This window comes from Diadema setosum, chromosome 4, assembly GCF_964275005.1.
Source record: "Diadema setosum chromosome 4, eeDiaSeto1, whole genome shotgun sequence".
NCBI classification, from domain to species: Eukaryota; Metazoa; Echinodermata; class Echinoidea; order Diadematoida; family Diadematidae; genus Diadema; species Diadema setosum.
Window position 1 is genome coordinate 31,910,819 of NC_092688.1, and position 26,562 is coordinate 31,937,380.

At 39.7% G+C, this 26,562-nt stretch overlaps 1 protein-coding gene across 1 annotated transcript in view; it reads right to left on the reverse strand.

Moving 5' to 3' along the window:
* Positions 1–25,707, reverse strand: part of LOC140227142 (trafficking protein particle complex subunit 11-like) — a 40,801-nt gene extending 15,094 nt beyond the window's left edge. Inside the window, exons 1-23 of the mRNA XM_072307574.1 lie at positions 25,665–25,707; positions 25,253–25,521; positions 22,998–23,170; positions 21,838–21,908; positions 20,722–20,836; positions 18,796–18,895; positions 17,977–18,050; positions 17,550–17,646; positions 16,189–16,322; positions 15,034–15,175; positions 14,364–14,534; positions 13,374–13,452; positions 12,715–12,769; positions 11,651–11,731; positions 10,052–10,116; positions 9,402–9,463; positions 7,341–7,558; positions 6,141–6,375; positions 5,362–5,543; positions 4,828–4,953; positions 3,922–3,971; positions 2,310–2,404; positions 726–920 (exon numbers count right to left, since the gene is read on the reverse strand). Coding sequence (XP_072163675.1) covers positions 726–920; positions 2,310–2,404; positions 3,922–3,971; positions 4,828–4,953; positions 5,362–5,543; positions 6,141–6,375; positions 7,341–7,558; positions 9,402–9,463; positions 10,052–10,116; positions 11,651–11,731; positions 12,715–12,769; positions 13,374–13,452; positions 14,364–14,534; positions 15,034–15,175; positions 16,189–16,322; positions 17,550–17,646; positions 17,977–18,050; positions 18,796–18,895; positions 20,722–20,836; positions 21,838–21,908; positions 22,998–23,170; positions 25,253–25,516 — 2,784 coding nt within the window. The 5' untranslated portion in view covers positions 25,517–25,521; positions 25,665–25,707. The remainder of the gene's footprint in view (positions 1–725; positions 921–2,309; positions 2,405–3,921; positions 3,972–4,827; positions 4,954–5,361; positions 5,544–6,140; positions 6,376–7,340; positions 7,559–9,401; positions 9,464–10,051; positions 10,117–11,650; positions 11,732–12,714; positions 12,770–13,373; positions 13,453–14,363; positions 14,535–15,033; positions 15,176–16,188; positions 16,323–17,549; positions 17,647–17,976; positions 18,051–18,795; positions 18,896–20,721; positions 20,837–21,837; positions 21,909–22,997; positions 23,171–25,252; positions 25,522–25,664) is intronic.
* Positions 25,708–26,562: the final 855 nt, after the last annotated feature.

Sequence of the window (26,562 nt, forward strand, 5' to 3'; positions counted from 1 at the left end):
TTGCTAATTGAACGATATTCTCAAAATTAACAAATGGCAAAAATATTGCCTCCCATTACACAAGTGCTCAGTGTATTGCCTCGAAGGTGAGAAATTGCTTACTTTCCTCTTTAAGAGGATAGTTAGCACTCTTCAATACAGAGTGAAAAGTCACTCTTTAATCCACTGAGGACAAGTCCCGAGTATACTCGGGCAGGTGTCTATGGGAAATGCATGTTGTAGCAAAATCAGGCTGTCCTCAACGGGTTAATAAAGAGGTAAAACAATTTCTTTCTCATTCCCTCAATGCCATTCTCAATTGCTGATTCAACCACTTACATAATTGTCATACAACTCCTGATTTGCAAAATATACTTGGGAAATATATGACATATTTATAGAGTACGTGTATAGTATAGTTGATATATGCTGTGTACAAAGCTCGACAATCTAGGCTTCACAACAGCTGTGATGCACAATCCTTCTCCAGATAGTTACCAGTTTGCAGGTCATGATTTCTGCTCTGTTTTTCTTCATTTAGTTTACAGCAAGTACACAAGCTTCTCCCAAACTGACTAACAACTATGGCTTTTGGGAAAGTATTGAAAGCTCAATCCAATCATGACTCAAGATGGGACAATAAAGCACAACTGCAATGGAAATATTGAGGGTCCTGAGAAGTTTAAAACTTGACCTGTACTACCAGAAATGATGTTGATGAATACAAAAACTGGTCTTCTCCAAACCTTGAGAGACGCCATGCGGATGGTAACATCAAACGGGGTGACTGTCTCCAGCCGGAAGGCCTGATCCTGGTAGCAGGTGCAGGTGACCTCCGACCCTTGGCCTGACCCCACATTGACCTTGACCTTGTATGAAACCCTGACGCTGATCCCACGGACGTCGAGGTTTGTGCAGCGAATGAAGAGGGCTCGTTCAACCTGTGGGGTCATCCGAAGAATGAGAAGGATGTCACGTGGTCAGAGAAGTAGAACAGCATTCAAGGAATTTACATGCAATCATTGTCTCATATCACCTATGGGCAACTGGCTATAAATCCATCAAAAAATATTGGCATCTGGACAATATGTCATGTCAAGAGGAAATGCATACCAACTTTGCTCTGCGGAGACATTAGCTTTATGTCACCCAGTGGTCATGTGGAGCAGTAAGCATTCCACATATAACAAAAATTTGCTGATTACAAGGTGCATTTCTAAATCAAATCATGCAAGTATTGAAGGTATTAGGGATGTGGTTTCATTTAGTGTAGTTTCAGCCATTTGCCAAACTTTAGCCTTTAGTTCAATTCATTTCCCAGTTTAAACTATGCACTTTCATGCTCAGATCAAACAAATATAACTGTAGAATGTCCTGCAGTATTGTGATTTAATTAAACTTCAAAAGTTTAACTTGATAAACCTGGTTTTCATCTTCGAAGTGACAGTTTCACAATCGGAGAAATGTTTCAAATTTGAAGCTTGGTGGATTTAACACATCCATGTGTGACTGGAAAACAACAACATTGGGAGACATGGGTAATCTGCCTCAAGTCAACACAGCTGCACAGTTATTGAGTTGGTAGCAAAACGAGGTCACAGTACAACATCCAATGGCAGTAGGGTTGGGACGTCACAAAACAATCTAAAGTAATCATCTTGCAGTTATCAGTGATAAAGTGTTCTGAACAGGAAATGTAAAATATTTTGTTCCTGTAATTAAAGGGAAAAAAAGAGAGAAATGCTTACTTTTTTATAGGAGCTGTATAAGAAGTACATTGATAGGCCTTTACAGCAATGTATAACTTGTCCTCCAGAAAACAATAACAGAGACTTCAAGGAGAGTGTTAAAGGTATTGTTTACCATTGGGAGCAGTGACTTCAAAAATGTTCAAGTTTGCATAATTGATACATGTGTGCAGGTTAGTTGTATCACAAAACATCCTATCACATAAAAATTTTGCAATGAAGCCTAAAATATAACGAAATATTTGGAAATATCACTATTTTTCTCAGTAAACCATAAATGTAGATGGTTTATTCTAGAAACAGTTTTATTATAACTATTGTTCACATCTTGTACATTTAACTATACTTAACAATGATTATGCTGATTAAATTTTTTACATTGGTTGTTTCTATCACTAACTTATATTTCTGAACTATTTTGAAGTACTACAGCTGAGTTTTTCTGTCATTTGCAAATGGTAAATAATGTCTTTAAACCACTCCACTGCAAAAGATAAATCCCTATACCACTTAATTTGACCCCCAGACCACAAAAGCATCGTCTCACTTCCATCAGAGTGCAAGTGTCACTTTCTCCCTCACCTTTGACCTTGCCTCCATGGTACCAAGAGACACACCCTTGACTCTGGAGTTCTGTTTACCCTGGAGGAGTAATGTCGCATCTTCACTGACTTGAGCTACACACACACAAAATAAAAAAGAGAACAAGTAAGCAGTTGAACGTACCAAGTGTATCTTATTATTGATTAAAATGACTTAATATGCAATACTCTATCAAATATTGCAAGAATAGAATAGCACAATGTTTTATGCACATGGACACATTCTTCAGATTATCTTCTCACTAATGTTACTGAAATATGACAAGTCTGCACAAAATAAAACATTGCCAATGAGAGCTGTGGATTCCATACAAAGTCTATGAAAATTAATAGTCCTGTAGGGAGCTGGCTCAGTTATCCCCTTAACCCTAATCAGGCCGGGCATTTTTGGCCATTCTAAAACCAGGGGGGGGGGGGGGGGGGCGGATTTTGTGCCCCCATTTCAATTCTTATGTATGTTATTGTTTTCAGAATTTCTTATGTATTTCTTTATTTTTCAACTTTTGTTTTTTCTTTGTTTTTCTATTGGAAATTGTCACTGACCACTTTTCTACCATAATTAGCATAAAATTAATCAATGAAAGTGATTAATAGTAAAAATAATCAGACTTTCATGACAGAGCACTGTTTTCCATAGGAAATGTACACAAAATCACAAAATTGTGCCCGTTTTGGGGCAACATGCCATTACAAACATGGGTATGGTTTCTAAAAAGTATGTGCGGACATTGCAAATTTGGTCTTAAAAGTTGCGCGAGACTTGAACAAAGAAAGTTAAGAAGCCTCGCGACGAGGCCTTTTTGCGTTAGAGAATTATAACGTGAAACGTTGTTAGGGTTAATGCGGTAAACATGACGTTCTTCTGGTTGTGCATTGATTTTCTACACAATAAGGCTGACATGCCAAGGACATTAATATGAATGAATTAATCATGACGCAGAAGAAAAAATCACTCTTTTCTGATTTGTAAACTTCTATGCCTTCTACATTCTTCACATGTGCTGGTTTAGAACTATTTTAGGAGTAAGCTTTCTATGATGCATAATCATTCCCAATTCCACACAACAAATGTGTCATGTTTGTAGACTAGTCACTTCTTCATATTCATTTCAAGTGCTGCCTACTCATTCTTACATAAAAATGAATGGGCTAAAGTGTATCTTTGGCCAAAAAATTATTTTAGATATGTGAAAGAGGCACATTTCAGTAATCCATTGCACCATCTTTCAGAGAAAATGGGTCATTAATTAGTGAAATAATGCATTTCAAAGTTTCCAAACACACTGTGTTTAGGAGATTCAGGAACCGCTGTGGTTCTGTAACCCGCTGCAAACAATAGGGTTTGCTGTAGTCTTGCCTCCCAGACCCATTGTGTTTAGAAACTTTCGGATGCATTATTTCACTAATTAATAACCCCTTTTCTCTGAAAGTTGGTGCAATGGACTACTGAATGTGTCTCTTTCACATATCAAAAATAATTTTTTGGGCAAAGATACACTTTAATACCACCCATGGAGATTGTACTCTGATCATGCTACTCAGAGAAAGTGCAATGACACCAATAGGGCAGGCTAGCTCTCTTTACTACTCACTACTCTCTTCAAGACCAAGTTCCTGGCCCTCAGACAGACCCATGGTGAGGCTGAAACAGTGAGACAGGTGTATAAACGAAAGCATGAATGAAAGCACTGACTGTGTGCAGAGTCAACACAAAGACTAACGAAGCATAATTATGATTTATCTACTAATTTGGCCCCTAAGGACACATTTTCTACTGTGGCAGTGCATCCGCTGAATCCAAACTGATGAATGGCGAGTCAAAGACCTATCCGTCACAACATTGGCCACCTAAAACTCATCTGAAACTCCTGCTCAAGTGAGTGGCTGTCCAGCTAAAAATAAGAAAATAAAAAGTTAAGGGCAAGCCCTGAGAAGGCATCTACATGGAAATTTTGAACTCTGTATACAAGTTGGGAATATGGTACTGTGCACCGACACAGCATAAATCAAGTCTACACAAGTAGATGAGATTTGGCAGCATGATTACATTACACTGAAATGCTTGATGGAGTGAATAATACTTTCTTTACCTTGATTTACCTGGATACTGGGCATAAAGTATGCAGAACTCATTTTCCCCTCAAGGCCTCTGCATCCTCTTTAAGAAAATACAATCTTTGTATGCTACTAATTGCATGTGTAGGGTGGGTGTATTTTGAGAAAATAGAAAACTGAATTCATGTTTCCATGACTTCACAAGGTTAGATTTGATTTGACTTGAATACTGTTACATTCAAAGTGAAATTGCTCAGATACAAAATATAAAGTAGGTATACATTTGGCATAAACAATGCAATACATAAAGTCATCCCACATGAATTACAGCATTGACACAAGAAACAAGTATTATACTGATTACACAATACTCACATGGAAGCAAAGAAAATTATCAACGTTGAATGAAGTGGTCTACTTTCAACATAAAGATGGTGACTTACCTAGCATCAGTGATTGGTACATCCTCTTCATTGCTGATGACAATGCCGACACGGTAGAGTTCATTTAGCAAACAGGGGGGCTGCTGGTCGAGTTGGATCTTCAACTTTGAGGGACGGCACATGATGCTGCATTGAACAACAACACAAACGTAAAAGATTACTATGATAATGAACAAATGGAAAGTGTAATGCAAATACATTTAAATAAGAACATTACACGACGATCATATCAGGAACCCAACTTTTTCAACGTATGTTTCCCACAAAAACAAAACTTACTAACTTTACCCTAAACTTTCAAGAAAAAAAAGTTATGACTTTCATGATTGTGCATATTCTCTACAAACTGTGCTACCAGTACATCTGCCCTTATAATGATAGATGTTTCTAGAGTTTTCTTTCTCTACAAACTGTGCTACCAGTAAATCTGCCCGTATAGTGAATAATGTTTGTAGAGTTTTCATTCTCTACAACTGTGCTACCAGTAAATCTGCCTTCTATAGTGAAGGATGTTTCTAGAGTTCTCACTCTCACCTAGTGTGGGACTCCACCTTGATGCCATTCCAGTCCACCTCGCCCCCCTTGCTTGGCCCCCTCCTCTGGGGGATGCTCTCCAGGGGGTTGGTGAGGGAGGAGGCGTCATGGCCCCCTGCCGCCCACACCAGGAGGGCGCAACGGGACTCCTCGTTGCCAAACGCCAGGGTCACTGAGGCTATCTGCATGTGCGGGGGGACAGAAAGGGGCATAAGAATGATTGTGGTATAGAGATAGAGAGAGAGACAGACAGACAGACAGACAGACAGACAGACAAACAGAAAGACAGACATGCAGGTATACGGAGAAGATTAGTAGATGAAGAGATATAGAGAGAATAATTATAAAATGCTGCTTACAGATGACACCTGATTTTTCCTGGCTGGACTCTCCGCATTGCATGTATAAGAGTAATTATGCTCTCCTGAAACATATACCTTAAGATCTAAAGACATCACTTTTTAAAACAATTAAGTTCCTTTCGTAACAAGTACATTTATTGTCAAACATTGTTTGAAGTTGGAAGTGTTCCTTGTTTGAAATGACAGAACACTACAAAACGCTCCTTATGTCTGAGAGGCAAGTTTAACCATACAAAGCGTACTTTCTTCACTCTATTTAAATCTTGATATAACACGCATACACTTCTGTGGAAATGCTTGTACCAAGATGGATTTTTCACCAATACTCATAGAAAAAATGATATAAGAAAATTCTCTGAAAGAAGATAGTGGCACAAAGCAGTCTACTGTGGGGTTTCCCCATCAACCATCCAATACCTCCAGTTTCTTGCCCATATCCTCAGCAGACGGAACGAACTGGAACGTGTAGACAGCCACCTCCCATGGCTTCAGGAAGAGATCCCCAGGCTGGCTGGCCTCAGTGTCTGGTCCTGACTGAGAGTGGTCTGCAGAGATTGGCTGGCCATCAGTGATCACGCAGTGAGAGTTGTAGGCCTGGTTGCTGAGGTTGACGGAGAGCCGCGAGAAACGGATGGGGAACTGGCAAGACGAGCTGGGATAGGGAATTTTAGAAAATGCAAGCACAAGAAGAATGAATTTGCTTAATATGGTGACAATCATTCAAAAAACAAAACAAAACAATAACCATTCATAACCTTTTCCATGCCAGGGATAATGGATAATATCTACAATGGTATGAGGTTTTCTGTGCTAATCAGCACTCAATGCACACAAAGGGTCAAACAAAGTTACTGTTGATAATATCTTTGCTCTGAAATTACATCCTCGCGTTTTTACCCCACATCTGGGGAACCTCAGCTCAATTAATGTACATACAAGACCTCACTGAGACACACGAGGAGCTGTGATTTGTTTAGTTGTATCAAGTCATGATGCTATCATAAACATCTCGATTAGAGATCACTGAAAACATGTATAATTACAGCTTTCATGACTATGATCATAAAGTAACACATTTAGAAGTATGGAGTGTATATCAAAGGGTGTGTACAGAGCTGGTTGAGGTGAGGATTTAGCTTTTAACGTTTTACGAGATATTCAGACACCACTCTATGAGATGTCAAAGAGCATGCAATTCTAAGGGGTATCAATAGTTTATATGATGAAAATCGGTTTTGAAATGGCTGAGATATCTAAAAACAAGGTCAAACAAAGAGATCCTAATAAAGTTGTGGCCTGTCGCCTTTTATTATTATCACTTTTTTGGATATCTCAGCCATTTGAAAACCAATTTTCATCAAATAAACGTTGAATCCTTCTTAAAATTACATGCTCTTTCATATTTCATAAGAGATTTCTCATTATGTCACTTAAGAATGTTCAAAACATGAATCCCCACCTCAACCAGTACTGTACAGTCCCTTTAAAGTATCCTATAACTGCTATCCAAAGTCATAAGATAGTACATTGTAGTACTTCAGGAGTTAATTACATACAGGATGCCTCAGCAATGGCACAAAACCTACTTCAGAATGTGAAATCAAATTTCCCTCTCACCGAAGATAGACCTCTATGGTAACCAGTGAATCTGCAGTGAATCGAAGACTGGTGAATCTGGCTTTGCACTCCACAAAAGGCACCAGGTTGCGCATCTCCACAGGGAACACTCTGGATGCCTGGTCCGGAGATGGGGCACCAGTCTTGGTCTTCCACAGCTGTTTTGCTTTCTCCACAGCATCTGGGGCACAGCCTGGCTCGGCCTCAGGTGGGTTATTCTGTATTCATACATAAATCAGTCACATACCTAAAGCCTTGGAAATTGAATACTCTGGAAACATATCTAAAGGTTTAACCTTGGGTAGATTATTGTGTTCATAAGATAAAGCCCAAGAACTCAGATAAAGAAAAAGAGATGTTTATTAGATATAGATTGGCATCTCTGATGTACTGATCAGAGCCTGTTCTGCCACATTCAAATCATCTCCATAAACGCATCAAAATGAGCAAGTCATTTAAAAAAAAAGAAAGTCTTGAACATGTTTTTAATTTGTCATAACTTTGCTTGTGCCATGATGCACACACAAGTTTTAATTTAGTAAGTATTAATGCCTACATCAGCACTCCTCACATTACAGCAACAAGCACTTATAGCTTGGTGAGACAACAAATGAATTATCATCAGCTTGTTCCATGTATTTGAGATGAAGAAAGATACCCTACCATCTGCTGTTAGTGATTATAAAATGGGATTTAGAATCTCTTCGATCTGATTGGTCAATTCTCGCTATCGCCAATGACGTAAAAAGTACCCGGATGTTGATTTAAGCGTCATTTATGGTGCATTATGGGATAGTACGGTAACAAAGTCACTTCAGTTCGTACGCGCGTGATACGTGACTAATGCTATTTACACACACAACCGACCGTATTCTACGTGTACTTCCTGTTTTCTCGACTTGAATTACAGCTTTAATATGATTTGAAATTTCTCCATTCTTAAGAAATTGCTGTTAATACGACTATAGGTTGTTGCTGCGAAGCTGCCATGTGTTGTTTGCACGACAATAAATAAAAAAAAATCTGCAGAAATAGGACCCTTACTGGCATGCGAGACGTGACGTGGCCGCGTGGGTGAAGTTTGCGGGTGACTCCACAGTGCAGTACATGCACGCGCGACTTACTAGTAGTGGTAGTAGCACTAGGTAGTAGGCCTAGTGCCAACATACATTGTACGTACTGTACTTACTTGGAAGAAGTTGCTTCGGAGACAGGATAAGTTCTAGATCACTGTTCGTTCCCGATTGTGTTCGCAACATTTCGACAGAGAACAAATAAAAAAAAAGATGGGCATTCTATGACGATATCTAGGTAAATGAATATTTTCCAGCATACATGTATTTTCAGCTTATGGAGAGATGACTGATCTGTGATGTGCACATCGATCGCATGATCAAGCAGTATGCTGTACCGGTATGTGTTAGCTTATGCGCTGCGTGCAGTGGTGCCTGCTAATGCAAGGCCGGCTGCCGGCGCAGCGGGGACTTGACTACAGTGTACGAGCATAACAGGCCTGGCCACTCGCTGACTCGGGCGGTACAGCCGCCTACTGTACTAGTATCCATGGTCGGCGTGCGCTATAGGTAAGGTACACGTACGTGCACGCTAGCGTTGTGTAAATTATGCTCCGCACCGGAAGTGCCCTTGCTACCAAGTGCACTAAATCTTGACGAAAAAGCCACATCCGGGTACTTTTTACGTCATTGGCGATAGCGAGAATTGTCATGCATTGATTTTTACTGATCCACACAGAGCCATGCGTCCGGTAAAATCTGAATGCATAGTTCAAGTCTTGTACAGTGTTGTACGTGTACCGGACGCATGATGGATGAAAATGGTTGTATTTCATGAATTTACGGGCCCATTTTATAACATTAATGATGCACAGGCTTATTTTGTGGATCAATGAGAATTGGATGCTCTCGTTTAACTTGGAACAATCTAAAACCCACTCGCTGTGCCCGTGGGTTTTAACAGTTTCAAAGTTAAACTCGTGCATCCAATTCTCACCGATCCACTCTGTCCTGTGCATCATTTGTATACTGCTTCACTAATACTTACCGACAGCACTCTGACCAAGTTCATCTGAACTCTTGTCTTCTCATCGGGTGGACTCTGGGAGTCTATACATGACAGTTCATTGTGTTAAGGAAACCAGTTTTGTCATTATCAGAGTCCTACTTCCTCTACTGAGAGTTTATGCTTAGCTTTTGTCAGCCATTGCGCACGTTTGGGTTGTAAATTATGGACTCACTCTGATCTCGCTCTGGAGTGCAATCATCATGTGTAAGAAAGCCCTACACAGGTCCAATGTCACACAGCTGTATCATGACTAGTGTGGGAGAGAACATGCCATACAGAACTATGACGCTCATTTCGATGCAAATAGGTACGTGGTAGAAAGGAGACAGTTCCTGTGGTCATATTTAACCCATTGAGGGTGGGCTGATTTCGCTACAACACACATTTGCCATAGATACCTGTCCAAGTATACTCCAGACTAGTATTCAAAGGCTTAACATGTATCAGCCAGAGGGTCATACCTTCCCTGAAATGCTACCAAGAAGAATTGAAGGGTTGCCCTGGTGATGTGGGCTTGATTCCAGTGACTGCCAAGTGAATTATGTTGGGGAGTACTTTACTCTGATTCTCATAACATGGTGGAAAGGTGCATTGTAAGACATAAGTTTTGAGCATTCGTCAAAGGATACATCTTCCAAGGAGCTCCAAACATATGGTGACATACTCCTCCACACTGGCCACCAGGTAGGCACACCTGTCAAGTACAATCATACATTTCCAGTTCACATGTACACAGTCAAATACTTTAATTCATAAAACCAGACAGACAACAACACAAACAAAGGGTATCCCAACATGCCTGATACACTAAGGGAATACACTATGTAAAATCTTCAAGAAGATCTACCACACTACAATTGAGGAGGGCATCTAAACTCATTTGTTCTGCAAAGAATTTTGAAAAAGCTATGAATATGTTTGTAGTCATGAAAACTACTTAAATCTTCCATGAATCCCAATCTCCATTTTCCTTGAATACTTAAGGTATCATCCAAACAAAATGATTCACTCTCTACAATGTTACATTTTGTGTTGCACTATGACTCCAATTGTTTGTTGGAATAGTCCTACCCCACCACATCTGTCACACTGTTGCTTTGCAAAATGGTTTTTAAAATGTATCTGGAAATATGATGCATGTGTACACTTGAACTTACACAATATCACATCCATTTCATAAGTATGATACTTCTACTATGATATTTTTTCCCCCAAACTTTTAGCACCCCACGGACCATTCTATTATCTCCCTGTCAACATAGTACAACTCAAAATATTCAACCATAATCTCTTTTTTTCTTTTTTAACATTTCTCTAGTAAACATTTACACACACAAATGTTGGAGTGACTGCCACTTTAATCTGAACTTGTTGAGAGTACCCGATACAGAATAAATATATCTCTCATCTGCATAATATTCAATAATTATTATATTGATTAAATACAAGATAAGAAAAAAAAAATCACTCTGGCACAAAATGCTCTCTCCGCAAATACTTGCCATCTCTTTCAGTGCCGAATCCGCATTTATCCTTGCTTTGTTTTTTCAAATCTGTTTGAACTATCTATATACCGACAAATTGATATAAAAAAAAAAAAAACAATGAAAAGTGCAACATCATAAGACTAAACACTGCAAAAGTACTGCTTGTCAACTAATCTCTTTGGTACAGTCTATGTGTTTTGTAATAGTGTATCAATGTTGATAACTTGTTTTAGCTTTTAGATTTGTAACTGTTTTAGGTATGTAAAATTTAAAGATGAATTAAGCAGATATGGGGTTTTTTTTTTTTGGGGGGGGGCAGCACAGTACAGTACATGTATATACAGCAGCAGTGTTATAGATGATGATGTGATGTAAAGGGCTGTGACACAACTTATAGGCCTGAATTCACAAAGGTGGTACAATTGAAACCATGGTTTAAACCATAGACAAAGACCGTAGTTTTGTATGGGGCGCCAAGTGTCGCAAGGCCTATTTCATTATAAAATCAGTCATTTTGTCGATTTCGTCGACGAAATTTTCATTTACTTAATTTCGTTATTTCGTCAACGAAATGACTGATTTCGTAATGAAATAGGCCATGCGACACTTGGCGCCTCATACAAAACTATGGTCTTCGTCCATGGTTTAAACCATGGTTTCAATTGTGTACCACCTTCGTGAATTCAGGCCCTTGTGTAGAGCACTATATAAATGTAATTATTGTCTTGCATTGATGCATACCTGAGTGAGGTGACGAGGATTGACGTCAGGAGCTGCCACCATCTCTCCAGCCTGTAGTCCCACGTCACCCTACCCAGGAGGCTGGGGAGAAGAAGACAAGATAGGAGAACATTCCATGACTGACTCTGACAAAATTTTATTTCGTAGAGATGGCAGACCTCCCAACCTTTCTAACAGAAAAATAGGAATGATTTGGCTCAAAAGTATGAAAGAAAGAGCAGATCTCACAGGAGTGTGAAGTAAAGCTATAAAGAAAACAAGAAACTCCTGTTGAAACATGGCTAGGAATGGCCAACATACAGATTCTTTCCTCCATCTGCAGAATGGCTGGGAGGTCAGAGATTGGTACTTTGCTGGTCTTGAAAGACTCTGCATTATTGCAATTACCTGGCAAAAACCAGGTATCAACAAGACAGCCTTGACGCCGCATTCAGTTGATGCCGTCATCACTGTAACTATCATAACACACACAAATTGCAAAACCTCTTTATGATCAGGAATTCTGATGTGTGATCAGCGTGCAAACTTTTGGAATTTCTGTGCAATTGGATACTCAAATGGAGATAGAATAATGCACTAAATTTTTTATATTTTCGTTCTTGTCGAATTCTACCATGTTGCGAACAGTTAATAAAATGGTTAAAAAGAAATGCATCATACTTGATGAAGTACACTCATATTATACTTACAGGTGGTACATACTAGATGAATAGATTTTTACTGTAATACATTGATCAACCATTATTGTATACATGTCAAAATGTGATATTCTACCCACAATAGTTTTAATGCCAAAGGAGCATGGTCAGCTCATTGACATCCACAATATGGAGACAAACTTGAAGCATGCCAGAAATGTTGATAGCGTGGGAGATGCCACTCTTTGCCCACCTGAGACAACAAATGCAGCAACCACTGCAACAACAACAACAACAACAACAGTAACAGCAACAACAGCAACAGTAACAACAGCACACAGCAACAACATCAACAATGGCAACAGCAGCAACTGTAGCAAACAGCTAAGTTCACATCTGGATGACGATAGTAGTTAGTAAACTTACGTGAGGGCCTTACTGTAGTCTTTGGCATGATAGTATTCTTCCCCCATCTGTACCACTGCAATGTGCCAAGAAATAGTGGTAAAACGGTGAGATGTCATGAAATAAATGTAGGTGTTGGTGGAAAGCACAGATGGTTTATCAATGAAAGTCATTCATGATTGTTTTCTTATGCTCTTTATGGGTTATAAATTGAATTCAGTCTTGCCAGTGATGATACAATTGTTACAGAAAAAAACCACCTTAGGCGAAAAGACATATTCTTTAGCTGAGCTGAAGTATGAACAGCTATCTGACACAACAGAGGATATAATAACTTTGAGAGGATTTGTACAAAACTTACAAAAATCTTGTTGGAAGTTAAACAGTTTTTTGTTCAGGGGAACAACAATTTTACTTCACATAATTCTCACAAGGAAACAGACTATAAAATAATCTGATTTATCTCTGCCTAAAACTCTGTTCAAACCTGATGCTCCTGAAAACAATCCTTAACTTCAGCCATTTGTCTTGAGAGAAACAAATGTGTATAAGAATTACGGCCAACAATTTGTGGGATATCATATCCTATTGAGCATAGGATGATTAGGAATGCCAAGTCCCAGTGGCATAGTTGCCATGTAAATCTTTTTGAGTGTGAGATGAGTACACGATCTACTCACTGAGATATCTCTTCATTCGGGCAGACTTGTACTTCCTGAACTGGGCGACAGCACTGCTCAGCAGCGGAATGATGATCCACTGTCAGGGATTGGGACAGCAAACCGCCGAAATATAGCAATAGATATAAACATAATTTGTTATAGGAGAGAGTAGCTTCATGCATTGGTACAGGGTGTGGCATTTGCCTCTAGAATGAGAGATTTTGACTTGCTGGAAAATACTTTATAAATGAAAAGTTGCAAATGACTCCTTTTGTCCACTCACTGAAAAAAAAAAAATGAAGGATGGCAACTTGTCTGTTTCCTAAAGTTAAAAACACAATATCTTACTTTCCTTACTCCATTCATACATTTGGGACAATGCTGCAAATTCCTATCACTATGCTATTAACACTGTCACTTTCAATAACACAATGTACCAATTCCTTCTGCAGTTAAGGTTCTATCCTTCTTTTATGTTCACTATGCATGAATATTGAATAAAACATATTTGAGGATCACTGACTTGTACCACACCTCCCAACATTTCTGACTGAACAATAGGGATGATTTGGCTTAAAAGCAGGCAAGAGAGAGCAGTTCTCATAGGGGTGTAATAGTAAAGTTATAAAGAAATATAGGAAACTCCTATCGAAACAACATTTGAGAATGATCAAAATTCAGATTCTTTCCTCTAATTTCAGAATGGTTGGGAGGTTTGCTTGTACAGTACATTTTGTCTACTTCTCTAGCTACTACTAAACTGTACATAGATAGAACAACAACCCCACTAAAAGTTAGTACTTTTCACGTACATATCTGATAAAATTTCTAAACGACATCATCAAATCAACCTCCTCAATACTTGAACAGGGTCCAAATTCACAGCTGCCAATTTATGTAGAACATCAAAATTGACATTAGAAGATATATAACACTACTGGAACCACTTAAAATGATCACCAGATAAGGCAGCAACAATCAAAGTTGGTCAAACTTTCAACCACTTACCGAGTGGTCAACCGTGGACTCCAGATACTGCAGGGCTAGTATTCCCTCCTTCTCCTTCTGGGGGTCAGGAGGGTCAATGCTCTGGTGACCCTGCCTCCAGGGTCGTTGACCCCAGAACTCCAGGCGATGCATGTCTTCTAGAGGGTCAGGTGAGGGCATGCTGGTGGCGGCCTGCAACAAACGTTACAATTTGTAGATGTTCATATCACTTCCTGCAACATTACATGGACTTGCAAACTTATGTACATGTAGGACAATAGAGAAATCGAACAGATAGTAATCTTACGACCGCGCGCTTCGGAGGCACAGCCCGCAAACAGATTGGACGTGGACTGGTCACGTGACGAACTTCATAAAGTTTCAGTTTCTAGCGTTCCTACTGGCTGGCAAAAGATCAAGAAGTTTGGCGGGGTGGGGGAAATATCCCTAGTTTGAGTGGGAAGTTGCATGAGGAGTTTTGCGAGAGGTTTCGCGGGAAGTTACACTGGCAAAAGATTGAGTTTTAAAAGGTCGTAATCTTAAACTTCTTTTGCCAGTGTGACCATGGCTACTGAGTCATCCATGCTAAACCATGTGGAGCTTGTCTACACGCTAGCAAGTATTATTGGCAGTCGGATATGTTGGCAAGGAGCGTAGAAAGTTGCAAATGTGAAAAAAGAAGAAGTCTCACATGACAGAGCCCCCTGCAGAGCTGTTTCCTAGCGATGGCATGGTTGGCTGCCTGCTGGTAATAGAAGCCAGGGTGCTGGGTCATGATGGCCGTCAGACCCAGCTTGATGGCGTCGTCAAACAGGTCTCCAAAGATGCTGAACCTAACAGTCATGGCAAACAATCGTGCATGGAAGAAAATGTAATCATGTGAGATTTTCAAGATATTGCACAGATTTATTTACATTGATTTGTCAATCAGCTGTAATTAACACAACTCAAGGGGAAAATGTCATGATTTTGAATAATTATGCAGTACCCACTGCATGCTACAAAGATTAGAACCAATACCGGCTGTCGGGTGGAAGCTTGGTGGTCTATACAGACGCCTGTCCAGAGATCAGGTGGTTGTAGGTACAAATCTTGCTCAAGTATGCTTGCCCATGATTTCTTTTGTCACTGCTACTACTAAAACATTGATCAACTCAGTGCTCATTTATGTCAATGTAGGGCAGTTTGTCAATCGGTTGAAGAAGAAAAAAACTCGATGGAAGAATTTCATGAATTAGAATTGTACAGATTTGCTTCCAACATCATATGCCCTGATTCAGAAAGCGCTGTCACAACAGTGGTAACCTGCTGGTGTCCAGACAACATGCAATTATCTGAGTGTTTTACTTGTTACAATTACAACTGAAATCAATTTAGGTCGCAGTATTTGCAAATGCAATGGTTCTGGTGTGAGATTGATTTTTACTATGTAGGGACTATGACTGTGATTCAGGGCTGCACAATGAGTATGTTTAATTCAATTCAATTCAATTCAATTCAATAGTTTCTTTATTTCCATCAAAGAAGAAAAAGAAAACATGATTCAAAGAATCATGTTTGAATCAGTCTCAATTCATGCATTGTATCCCTGTCAGGGGCAGCACACGATATATATGCGTTCATTTCAATCAACATGAAAGACACTATAACATTTGTGATGGAATGCAATAACAATCAAATTTAAATCCAACATGGACACTTGTGCTGTGAAGACTTTATCAGCTCTGTAAAAATTGACATTTGGTAAAACAGTAATCAACTAACAAATGTGACAAAAGCTGACACGAACAGTGATATATTTTGAATCATGCGATAGGAAAAAGGAGGAAAGGGATCATCAACTCACTGCTTGGACATCCATGCCGAGTGTTCGAATGCTAGCTCAGCACAGCCGATCTTGTTCTTGAAGAGGTCCACATGCTTGCGAAACTGGCTGATGGCATCCAGAGGGGAGTTGTGGAAGAAGCACAGCCGGCAGACCTGGTATGCAATACAGAAAGGATCCAGGTCTAAGCAGGTTAGTTGAATCATAGACGTGAAAGGCTCAAGCCTACAACCACATATCTAGTTCATATCAGGACAAGTACTCAATTACTCAATTACCCCCAACCCCACCACTGGTTAGATACCGGTTGTGTGATGGCATGAGTAAAGATTAAGGCTAGGGTTTCGGTCAGGGGAAGGATGTGGGTAATTGCCCAGGGGGCAATTGTCCTAGAACCATCTAAATAGCAGGTACGTCATGGCACTAGTGAAGAACAACATGAAGACACTTGCACTTATCAAAAACAAGATGCACCAATGACATTGCTGATCAATTAACACCTAATGCTGCTACTTTGCACGTGGTACTGTATAAGCCATATTGTGCAAGGTTTTTATTTTTGCATATTTCAGTTGTGTGATATTCGCAAACTTATACAAGATGCTATCATTAACTCTAAACCCAGCACAAATGCATGCATACATTTCTCTGTTCAACAATGTACTCCACAATCGCGATTTTAACTGCTCGCAAATTGTCGGGGAGTCCCAATTCACAAAAGATTAGACTGGCTAAATATATGGCGTATAGAGTACTCTGTGAAAGGGAGATCACCACATTGTCCTTCAATGAACAAAAAGCTCCACGAAAACTATTTCTGCCGCTTGAAGGCAGAGCATTGCAGGTCAAGCATGATAAGAATTATCTGAAAATTGCATCTGTTTTGTCAGAAATTCTGAAATGTTTCCTATCAAAAACATTCATTCTTTATTCCTAAAATGACTTGTGTAAAAAAAAAAAAAAGAAAAAGAACTTTCATATCAGAATCTTCATTCTGGTTCCAAATGTGTAAGCCAAAGACATTTTGGATTTAGATATTGAATGGAAAATATGTGCAGACACTGTCATCAAAAGGTTTGCACATTGGGTACAGGTTTTGAGTATACACAAGCTTGCAGTGAAAATGGGATTATGTCATTATCCATACTGCTTTGAGTTTGGCAAAATACAAGCAAATGCCTTATGATTGGAATCCTCACTGTTCATTACCCTGGTTTCAACATCAATAGTTATATATCTGCAGCAGAAAAGTATCGACAAATTGAGAGCACTTGATAGCTGGTCTCAGAAGCAAACTGCTCTGTACACATCTACAATAATGGCTAGCCATGGTATTCAAGAGTTAGCTTTAGATATGATTGAGCTTTCACTAAATACTTAACCTTGTAGTTAAGAAATCCTGCGATAGTCTTCAACTCCAGCATGTTTGTGTCATGAGCCCTAATCTCCGTCAGATGCACATAGGCCGCCTTGTATTGCCTGTAAAGAGATATCAATGAGGTGATTGAAGGCAAGCTTAGCTTCTGCACAACAAACATACTTTAAAAACTTACAATATAAATCACCCATCACCCAGCAACACCAATGTGGCATGTGTCTCTATCTCTGACTTCAGTTGAAAGAATTTTGATTACAAACAAGAAAAAGAAAGGCACATAGGACATCTATAGTGTTCATCTATCTTTAAACAACTCAAAATACAGAGGTAATCGCATGCCAGGATTATCTAGAGTCTGAAAACACAGACCACAGACTATTGACAACATTTCAGTGTCGGAACATGGCTTGCCATCTTCAATTCATACTCACTTCAGTGCATTGTGGCTATCCTGCTTGAGTTCGTTGAAGAAGCCAATCTTGAAGGCATGTCGAACAAAGAGAAGCTGTAGGACAACGAAAAGAGCATCTGGATAAAGTAGCTAAAACTCCATTATTTGGGGTCTAATACCTACGCATTTCCTACCCTCTTTCATCATAACAAGCCATTTGCGAATTTTGATTTTTACATATACACTCTCATATCCACAGCTACATTTTCATCAAAGCACAAATCAAAGGGAGGAAGGATAACAATTCTCAATAGTATGCAACAAGCAACACAATTTTTGTTCGAGATTGCCCAATACTTTCAAACATGCAATGAAAAGAGCAAAAATCTTAATTGTAATATAAAGACTACAACACCATCACATGAACTCTGTTAAGTGTTTTAGTATTACCTAATCAGTAAAATAAGTGGATAAACATGATTGATCTCATAGATAATGAAGGATAATTCAGAAAAGAAAATACAACACCCAAACAAATGACGCGCTTCAGTAACAACTTAACAAACAAACAAACCCACACAGACACACACACATTCATTCAAGCTTATGGCACAATGCGCCTGGCTGATACCATTTGCTGACTAATATTGCTAGTCATCTTGTGCCAACAACAAGGGGTTGGCATCATTTATGGCTAGGTAGGGGGACCACTTACCGGGTTAGCACTGTACTCTTTGCGATGAATAAATGAGGTGGGATCTCTTACAAACAAGCACACAAATATATATATGTAACAAACTGGCCCATACCAGTAAGTCTTGAGTAAACTAGCAGCTTTCACAAGCATTGTAACACATACCTGATGTGTCGTCTTATTGAGGAACTCCTTGTGTGCCTTCACTCTTCTTGCTTCCCCATGGTAGTAGGCCTGGGTGAGTTCATAGAAGGCATTTTCCAACCTGCAAACAGATAAGTGAGTTACTCTACCATTAGACCTCCTATGTCTCACCGCTGGACTATAGGGTAATAGGTGTATGCTGGCCTCATGTAGCAAGAACATGGATGATATTACCTTTCTAGCAACTACAACAATTAGTTCTTATTTCATCTATGCTATACAAAATAATAAAAAATGAGGGTTCCCATTTAATGTTATTTTACAGAGTATTAAGGGAGCATTATAACTTTCTCCATTTATGTTCAGGTTAGCTCATATCTTTTGTTACATTGTACTCATAGTGGACACATTTATCAACAGTCATTTTTCCTTTAATACACCCCCACAGTGGTTGTTGTAGCAAATAAACTTGAAGATGTCAAAAGTTTGATCTGAATCACTGATCCTGACCATTCTGCTCTCTTCCATTTCCTCCCTTTGTTCCATTATCGTCTTCATCTTTTTGAAGGTTAACAAATGGGAGAATTTCATCTTCCTACACAATCAATGGCCAAATTCTAGCTTTTAAAGGGACTGTACAGTACTGGTTGAGGTGGGGATTCATGTTTTGAACATTCCTATCAGTGATATAATGAAAAGCCTCATGTGGGGTGTGAAGGAGCATGTAGTTTTAAGAAGGATTCAACGTTTATTACCTCCGCTAAGGGAGGTTATGTTTTCGTTACCGTTGGTTTGTTAGTTTGTCCGTGCGCAAAATAACTCAAAAAGTAGTTAACGGATTGGGATGAAACTTGCAGGAAAGGTTGAGTATGACACAAGTACCAAATGATTAACTTTTGGTAGTGATCCGAGAATTTTTGGGGAATTTATGAAGGATTTTTGATATTTTAGCAGGTAGGGTCAATGAACTTGGGAGTTCAGGCTGCGCATATTTGAGGTTTGCCTGCGTGCACTAAAGTGCGTGCTCTAGTTTCTGCTGGGGTGAGGTGCGCCGTCCAGCTGAGGGTTTATGACGTAACAAAGGCTTCTATATTGGGAAATCTGACAACTTTCAGCACACAATGCAGTACGTATGGGTGGAAATCACTGATATCTGCTACGGAAGAACAAGATCAGTGGTGAAAATGATTTGCATGCTTGGCGAAGGTCTGCGCTCTCAGAGTGCTTCTCTAGTTTGATGAGAATTGGTTTTCAAGTGGCCGAGATATCCAAAAAAGTGCTAATAATAAAAGGCGACATGCCACAACTTTATTAGGGTCTCTTTGTTTCACCTTGTTTTTGGATATCTCAGCCGTTTCAAGACCGATTTTTGTCGAATAAACTTTTGATACCCCTTACAACTGCAACTGCATGCTCTTTGACATCTCGTAGAGTGGTTTCTGAATATCTCACAAAACGTTGAAGGCTGAATCCTCACCTCGACCAGAACTGTACACACCCTTTAAGTGCTCAAAAGCAAAGCAAACCATATTATACTGTACCATACCACGCCAGATTGGGAGCAGGGCAGTCCAGCGCTCTGCAGAGAAAGCATACCTCACAAGTCATTTTTGGACTTGAGTCGGAGGGTTTGCACATTTTGTAGCAACAGGGTCATGCACCTGGAGCAATTACACTACATACAGGTGTTCTGAACAAAGAAAATCAACTCTTTGCATCATAACATAATTTTTTTTTATGTGTGTGTTATGCACATTATCATGCCAATTTCTGGTATGGCGTAGTACACTTTTGGAGCACACTGGGAAATGGTCCACTTTTGGCTTGGTATGGTACAATACAGTACACTATAGGGAGCATCTAAGCACTCCTCTGGAGCAGGTATGGTATGGTACAGTGTGCTTTCAGAACACATCCAATGCTCTGAATAGGAAGAGATGACTAAACCTGATGGTGTATCCCAGCAGGTGGTCCACACAGGGCAGAACAAAGAGGGACTTGGCGGACAGTTCACAGGCGGCACACAGCGCTGCTGCTCTCTCGGCTGCAACCATATCCTCACCTTTAGGCAGAAAATAACAAGAGATGATGAACAGGGATGGCACACTAATAATTGTGTATAATTGTGTCATCTCATAGAAATGTCCTGTCATCCCATTTTTCTTCTTTTCTTTTTTTTTTTTGCCATTTCAGACAGCACTAAAATTGTTAATGTCCCTTATTTAGATTACACATATTTCATGACATGATACTATATCACCTTTTCTTGTTTCGTGGTTTCAGATAGCACTGAATTTTTGAAAGTTACTTTGTATATGATTCCCTTTCACAATTCTCCAAGAATTTTCAATGCCCCCAAACGAGATTCTTTTTGCCTGTCGACAAAAAGATGGACAGGCTGGTAATCCGCCTGTGTGAAAGCAGTCAACCAGTACATGTAATCCCTTTTAACAGTCAACTGCATGCGCCATTGAATAATGCACAATATCAATCTGATGTGACATATGAATAGAGCGTGCGCTGGGCTCACACACTTTTTTGTTCTACACTATAACAGCATCCAAATGGAGTCAGCGAAAGTCAAACTCTACTGAGCTCAGATTTGATTGCTACGTACATCTTCATATACGCTTTTACAGCAAACTATGTGCACATTACATTGGAAAAGGTCAATTAGACAACAATACATGCAATTTTGATACAGAGGAAGATTGATAGTAGAGACAATTTTGATCAAAATCATTTTTCTGGTCAGCATAACACAAATTAACATGAATTTAGGCCGCAAATACAGACACTCCTGTCTACAGTTTGGGAACCTCAGAGAGGTATTTTGGGAACATGGTACACCAGGTATTTTTGGGACCAGGTTCCTGTATATGTAATGACACTTTGGAAACCTGGTGTACCAGGTTCCTGCAAGGAAAGGGTTAAGATCACTTAGCAGTAAATCATAAAATAATAGGATATAGTGTGCATATGACTATCAAACTGACTGTTGTAGATATATCTTGTTGCCACATAAATATCTAAGAGGACATTGATATTCCAATGTATTCTTACCTGGGGGCAGAGGTGCATTTTTCTGGATGAGGACGACCGCAACCTTTGAACACCTACCATGCAGACTGGCTCTGTTTAAAGCAAATCATAATAGAATTAGAATCTTTTCAAATCAAATTTCACCAGTTCTTGGCTTGTAATTGCCATTCAATGTCATGGTGCACTGTGTATGCCTTATATTTTATGGGGGGTTTGCCTTCGCAAATTTTGCAAGTCGGGTGCTATTCGCAAATTTAACAACATGCAAAACTCTGATCACAACATGAATGAATCATGCATGCATACATTTTTCTGTTCATTATTATACTCCACAATCACGAATTCGACCTTTAAAAATTGTCGCCAAATCCTGATTCGCGAAAAATTACAATCGCTGTAAATATATGGCACATACAGTAATACTTTAAGCGACTCCTTCTCCTTTCACTTTTCTACTCAATCAATTGCCATGGGATTATGCAAGATCCAAAACACAGACTCACTCCTCTCCAATTCCCATGATTTGGTGCAGAATTATCAAAATTACTTAGTCCATGCATTTTACTGGGTGATTCAATTCCTGTATGGTAGTATCTCATCTCATCATTTAAAAGTATAAAAAAAAAATCACCATCACCAATTGCCGGCTTTGTCGTCTTCCCAGTTTGCATAACTCAAAATGGATTATAAAACAGAAGGACTACATGCAATAAGGACACTATATCTTCACATGGTATATACTCATAAGAATTTATGCAATACCTTCATCTTTTGTCTTTGAGAGACAGTTCTAAATTTGTTATCAAGTACTTAATTCATTGTGCAATACTACCAGACCCAGGACCGTGGGGATTCATGGATTACCCAATTCATTCACTGACCACTGGGGTACATTTGAAAACCACAAATAACCCCAGTCAGCCAATATGTGTATTGAAGTGTACATTCATTGGCAGGCCTAACGGTGGACTCCAGTCAAGACTCTAGCTTCAGCAGTTTGTGTAAGAGATTAGTGTTAAACCTGTGCAAATTTCTTATAGGGATTCTTGAATACATGTATCCGAGCTGGGCCAACTTTCCCACTCTATGACATCCCCACTACAGGGTCTTCAACCTACTTCGTAGTGCCTACATAGCCATATATCCAAGAGATACTAATTTAGTCACAAGAACAATCCTACCTCACAACCTCCACCCTTGTGGCACATTCCATCTGCTTCTCCTTCCATTGCTGTTCGTCCCAGTCGAGGTCGTAGAAGACTACGACCAGGGCAGGGATCTCCTCCAGGTGTTTTCTCATCCATCCCGTCTTCAGGATGCCCTTGGGGATGTACCACTCATACGACGTTCTCTGCTGCATAAACATAACAAAAGCTGATGGTCACCACTGAGAGTTTATCTATCATCGGTAAGAAGACACAACATGGACAATGTATGCATGATTTAAGACACAGGGATATCATGTTCATTAACCAATCTCCTATTCCCTGAAACGTGGTGTCAAATTTATGTCCGTGAGTGGTCAAAGTGAGCATGTGAGACTGAAGATCATGATTGATAGACATACCTAGGGACAGCGTTTGCACAAGTCTTTCATGTATTGGCACTGGTAAAATAATGATACTGACAATGAAAGCACAACCATTTAATTCAGTGGATTCCACATACGGTACGCCACCTATCGGTTGTAGCGGACAGGCCGAAATCCGCAATGCCTTATGGGAAAAAGTCGACATCAAAATTACTCGCATTATAAATTATGCACATGCAGCAGCGCAGCTCAGCTCAGCCGGTCGCACCGGGCATGCGGGCGCCCGGGCTGGGCCGGCCTGATCATTGCGAGATCGAGAGATAGATCGATACGGTACGGTATGGTATTAGCAGCAAACAGGCTTTTCCGTGTTGCATGTTCGACGCGACGTCGACGTCTGCGCTTCTGTAAATACACATTTTTACGTCAAGGACTATTTCCTGTCGATAATTTAGACCGTTTTCATCATGGTTTTCATGTGTGAAGCAGTAGAATGCAATTCACACACTGCCAAGCTGCAAAATTTGGAGAAGTACCCATGGATGAGAGACATAAGATGGGTAAAATGGCCACGCAAAAACCCTGCGGCAATGGCGACCGTAACGCGTACCTCTAGTTACTTACTGCGTATACCAATCGGCAAGCGCTAGGCCAGTACAGTTATTGTACAGTAAACAGTGCATTGCGCTACAGCATAGCTCTAGCTGCATAGCGCGATGTCGACCCTAAACTATAAAGTTATAATCAGCCTGTCTGCTACAACCGATAGGTGGCGCACCGTATATGGAATCCACCAAATTAGAGGTAAAGAGAATGTATCAAAATCATCGTCAGACATGACATGTTGACCTGTATTCACGACTGTGGTTTAAATCAAAACAATGGTTTACATTCGGTCCATGGAGTTAAATAAGCGTGAAATAGGCATACCTGTCACATGCACATGTCTATATAAATTTATCAACATGTTGATGTGGTTACTACTGGATGTCTGTTGGCATATATATGCATTCCAACATGTGCATTTACACAGAAGAAATTTGCATAAACCATGGATTAAATTTAAACCGTCTTAAGCTTTGTGAGCATGGGCCATTGTGTCTAAATCTGGCCTGTAATTATCAACTGTGACCAGCCCAAGCATAGAACATATTCAGGCTGTGGATGTAAGGATTCGGTGTCTCATATACAAATTGTAGCATAGATACGGTGTCTTAGCAAATAGTAGGGTTGGACCTACTACTCATCAACCGCCTAATGTTTATTTGCTTGATAAGAATATTTAACACTGAAATTCACGTAAAAAACTTGACCTACATGATTGAGAAAATCCAGCTCTATCAAATGCCGTTGTTCCCTTTTCGATTCGAAGTTTCAGTGCAAAAATATCGCCGACGAACTTGCGTTGCCTCATTTCAGCTCCCCGCGGTAAATCGCGTTATTAGGATCGACCGCTGTTTTTGCATTGACAATGCACGCAAACCGAGTTGTATTGAACACCGTGTTGTCAAAGGTTTTTAGAAGCCTTTTAGAAACTTCCATAGACATTGCATTGTGCTGTCATTACGATTCGGTGAAAATATTCATTCGAAATTTTGTCCTTGATTAAAACCATTAATGAACAGTGAATTATCGCGTTTTCCCACACCATCCTCATCTAGCATTCAAAGCCAATCCATTTTTATGTGCTTTGCGCGCAGAGAAGTGTGTACTGAGTGTTCAGTGCGCGAATTATACGCGGTCGGTTTAAAAGAAGGTGGTCGATATGTAGTAGGGCTACTAGTCTATACTACTAGGCTAGATACACATACAGTGCAGTGCCAGTGGCACCAGTCAAATGCACTCCAGGCGGCCGGCTGCAAACTTAAAGTGTAAAAAATTACTATTTAACTTTTTTAACGTTACCTTCGATCTGCATTTTGGGTATTCATGGTCAGCAGGTAGAGTTTTGAAGTTTAATGGTACACGCTCTGGTCGTCTGTTCGCTCCAAACGAATCCCATATCGCTCTGTGAACAGCATTGTATGTCACATCCAAACCCGTCAGGACGACTAGGCCCACCGGACGAGAAGTGAGCTCAACGGGCAAGTTCCCCGGGCCAGGCACGGGACATGTCGCTGCAGATGCAGGGGCTGGCTGCGCCGTGCCTGCAATATCTTGTTCACTCATTGTTTCTGTACAGGTAAACCGATGAAAACATAATTTCACTATCCCAGCATCACTTATTCCCTATGTTTATTAATGATCTCTGTTTGGACCTGAAAGGAACTAGGTCCTACACGTAAAAACATAATATGGTTAAACTTTTCAATCTCACCTTAATTCAGGCAGCTGCTCCGTGCATCAATATCGAACCACCCATTTACTAGTATCTCCAACTAAACATTGTACTAGGTTCATCGTAGATGGCGGGCTTTCGTAAATTTATGCAGAGTCTTCATGCGGCCCTGATTGTTGGTTGGTATCGCGTTTTGTTCTGTTTTTTCCTCTCTCTCGATCAATGAGTCAAAACTACTCATACCGAAGGAGTGTTTGGTTTTTTTTTTTTTTTTTTTTTTTTTTTTTTTTTTTAATGTACTGGTACTCTGTATCATTGATCTTGTCTTGTTTTATGTATGATTTTTTTTTTTTTTTTTGGGGGGGGGTGAGGAGAATGTATTTTATCATTACATGAATTGGGAATGAATGGCAAGAGGAAGGAAATCATCCTTTAAAACAAAAAAGTTGTGTCTTAATTCCATGAACGCAAATGAGTGATATAAATCAAATAAGGCCTATATATTTGATCAAAAATGATATCCTCTATTGATTGGTTGAAAGAGTTACACGTGATTCTAGGTTTTATCAGCAATGTCTGAATGTTGGCATGTTTGACACTACATGAAGATTTTTTTTTTTTTCAAAATGACGTCGGTTCTTTGACGACACTTTGCAAATAGTGTATTATTTCGCAAAATAATGCCACAAAGCAATTTTGAATCGTGCACAGCTTTGTATACACCGTCACAAGTGAAATAGGCCTACAATTCATTTTTTTTTAAGTAAAACGATAATGCTATTGTGACATCGCAAAGAAATTCTAACATCGCGCACTGCGTCGTACCGTCATTCTGTGAAATGTAACAATTTCTAACAAAATGTAACGCCACAAAGCAGTTTTGCCATCGTGCCTCAGTGCTTCTTAGGTGTAAGTGTATATAGGGTCCATTCGCAAC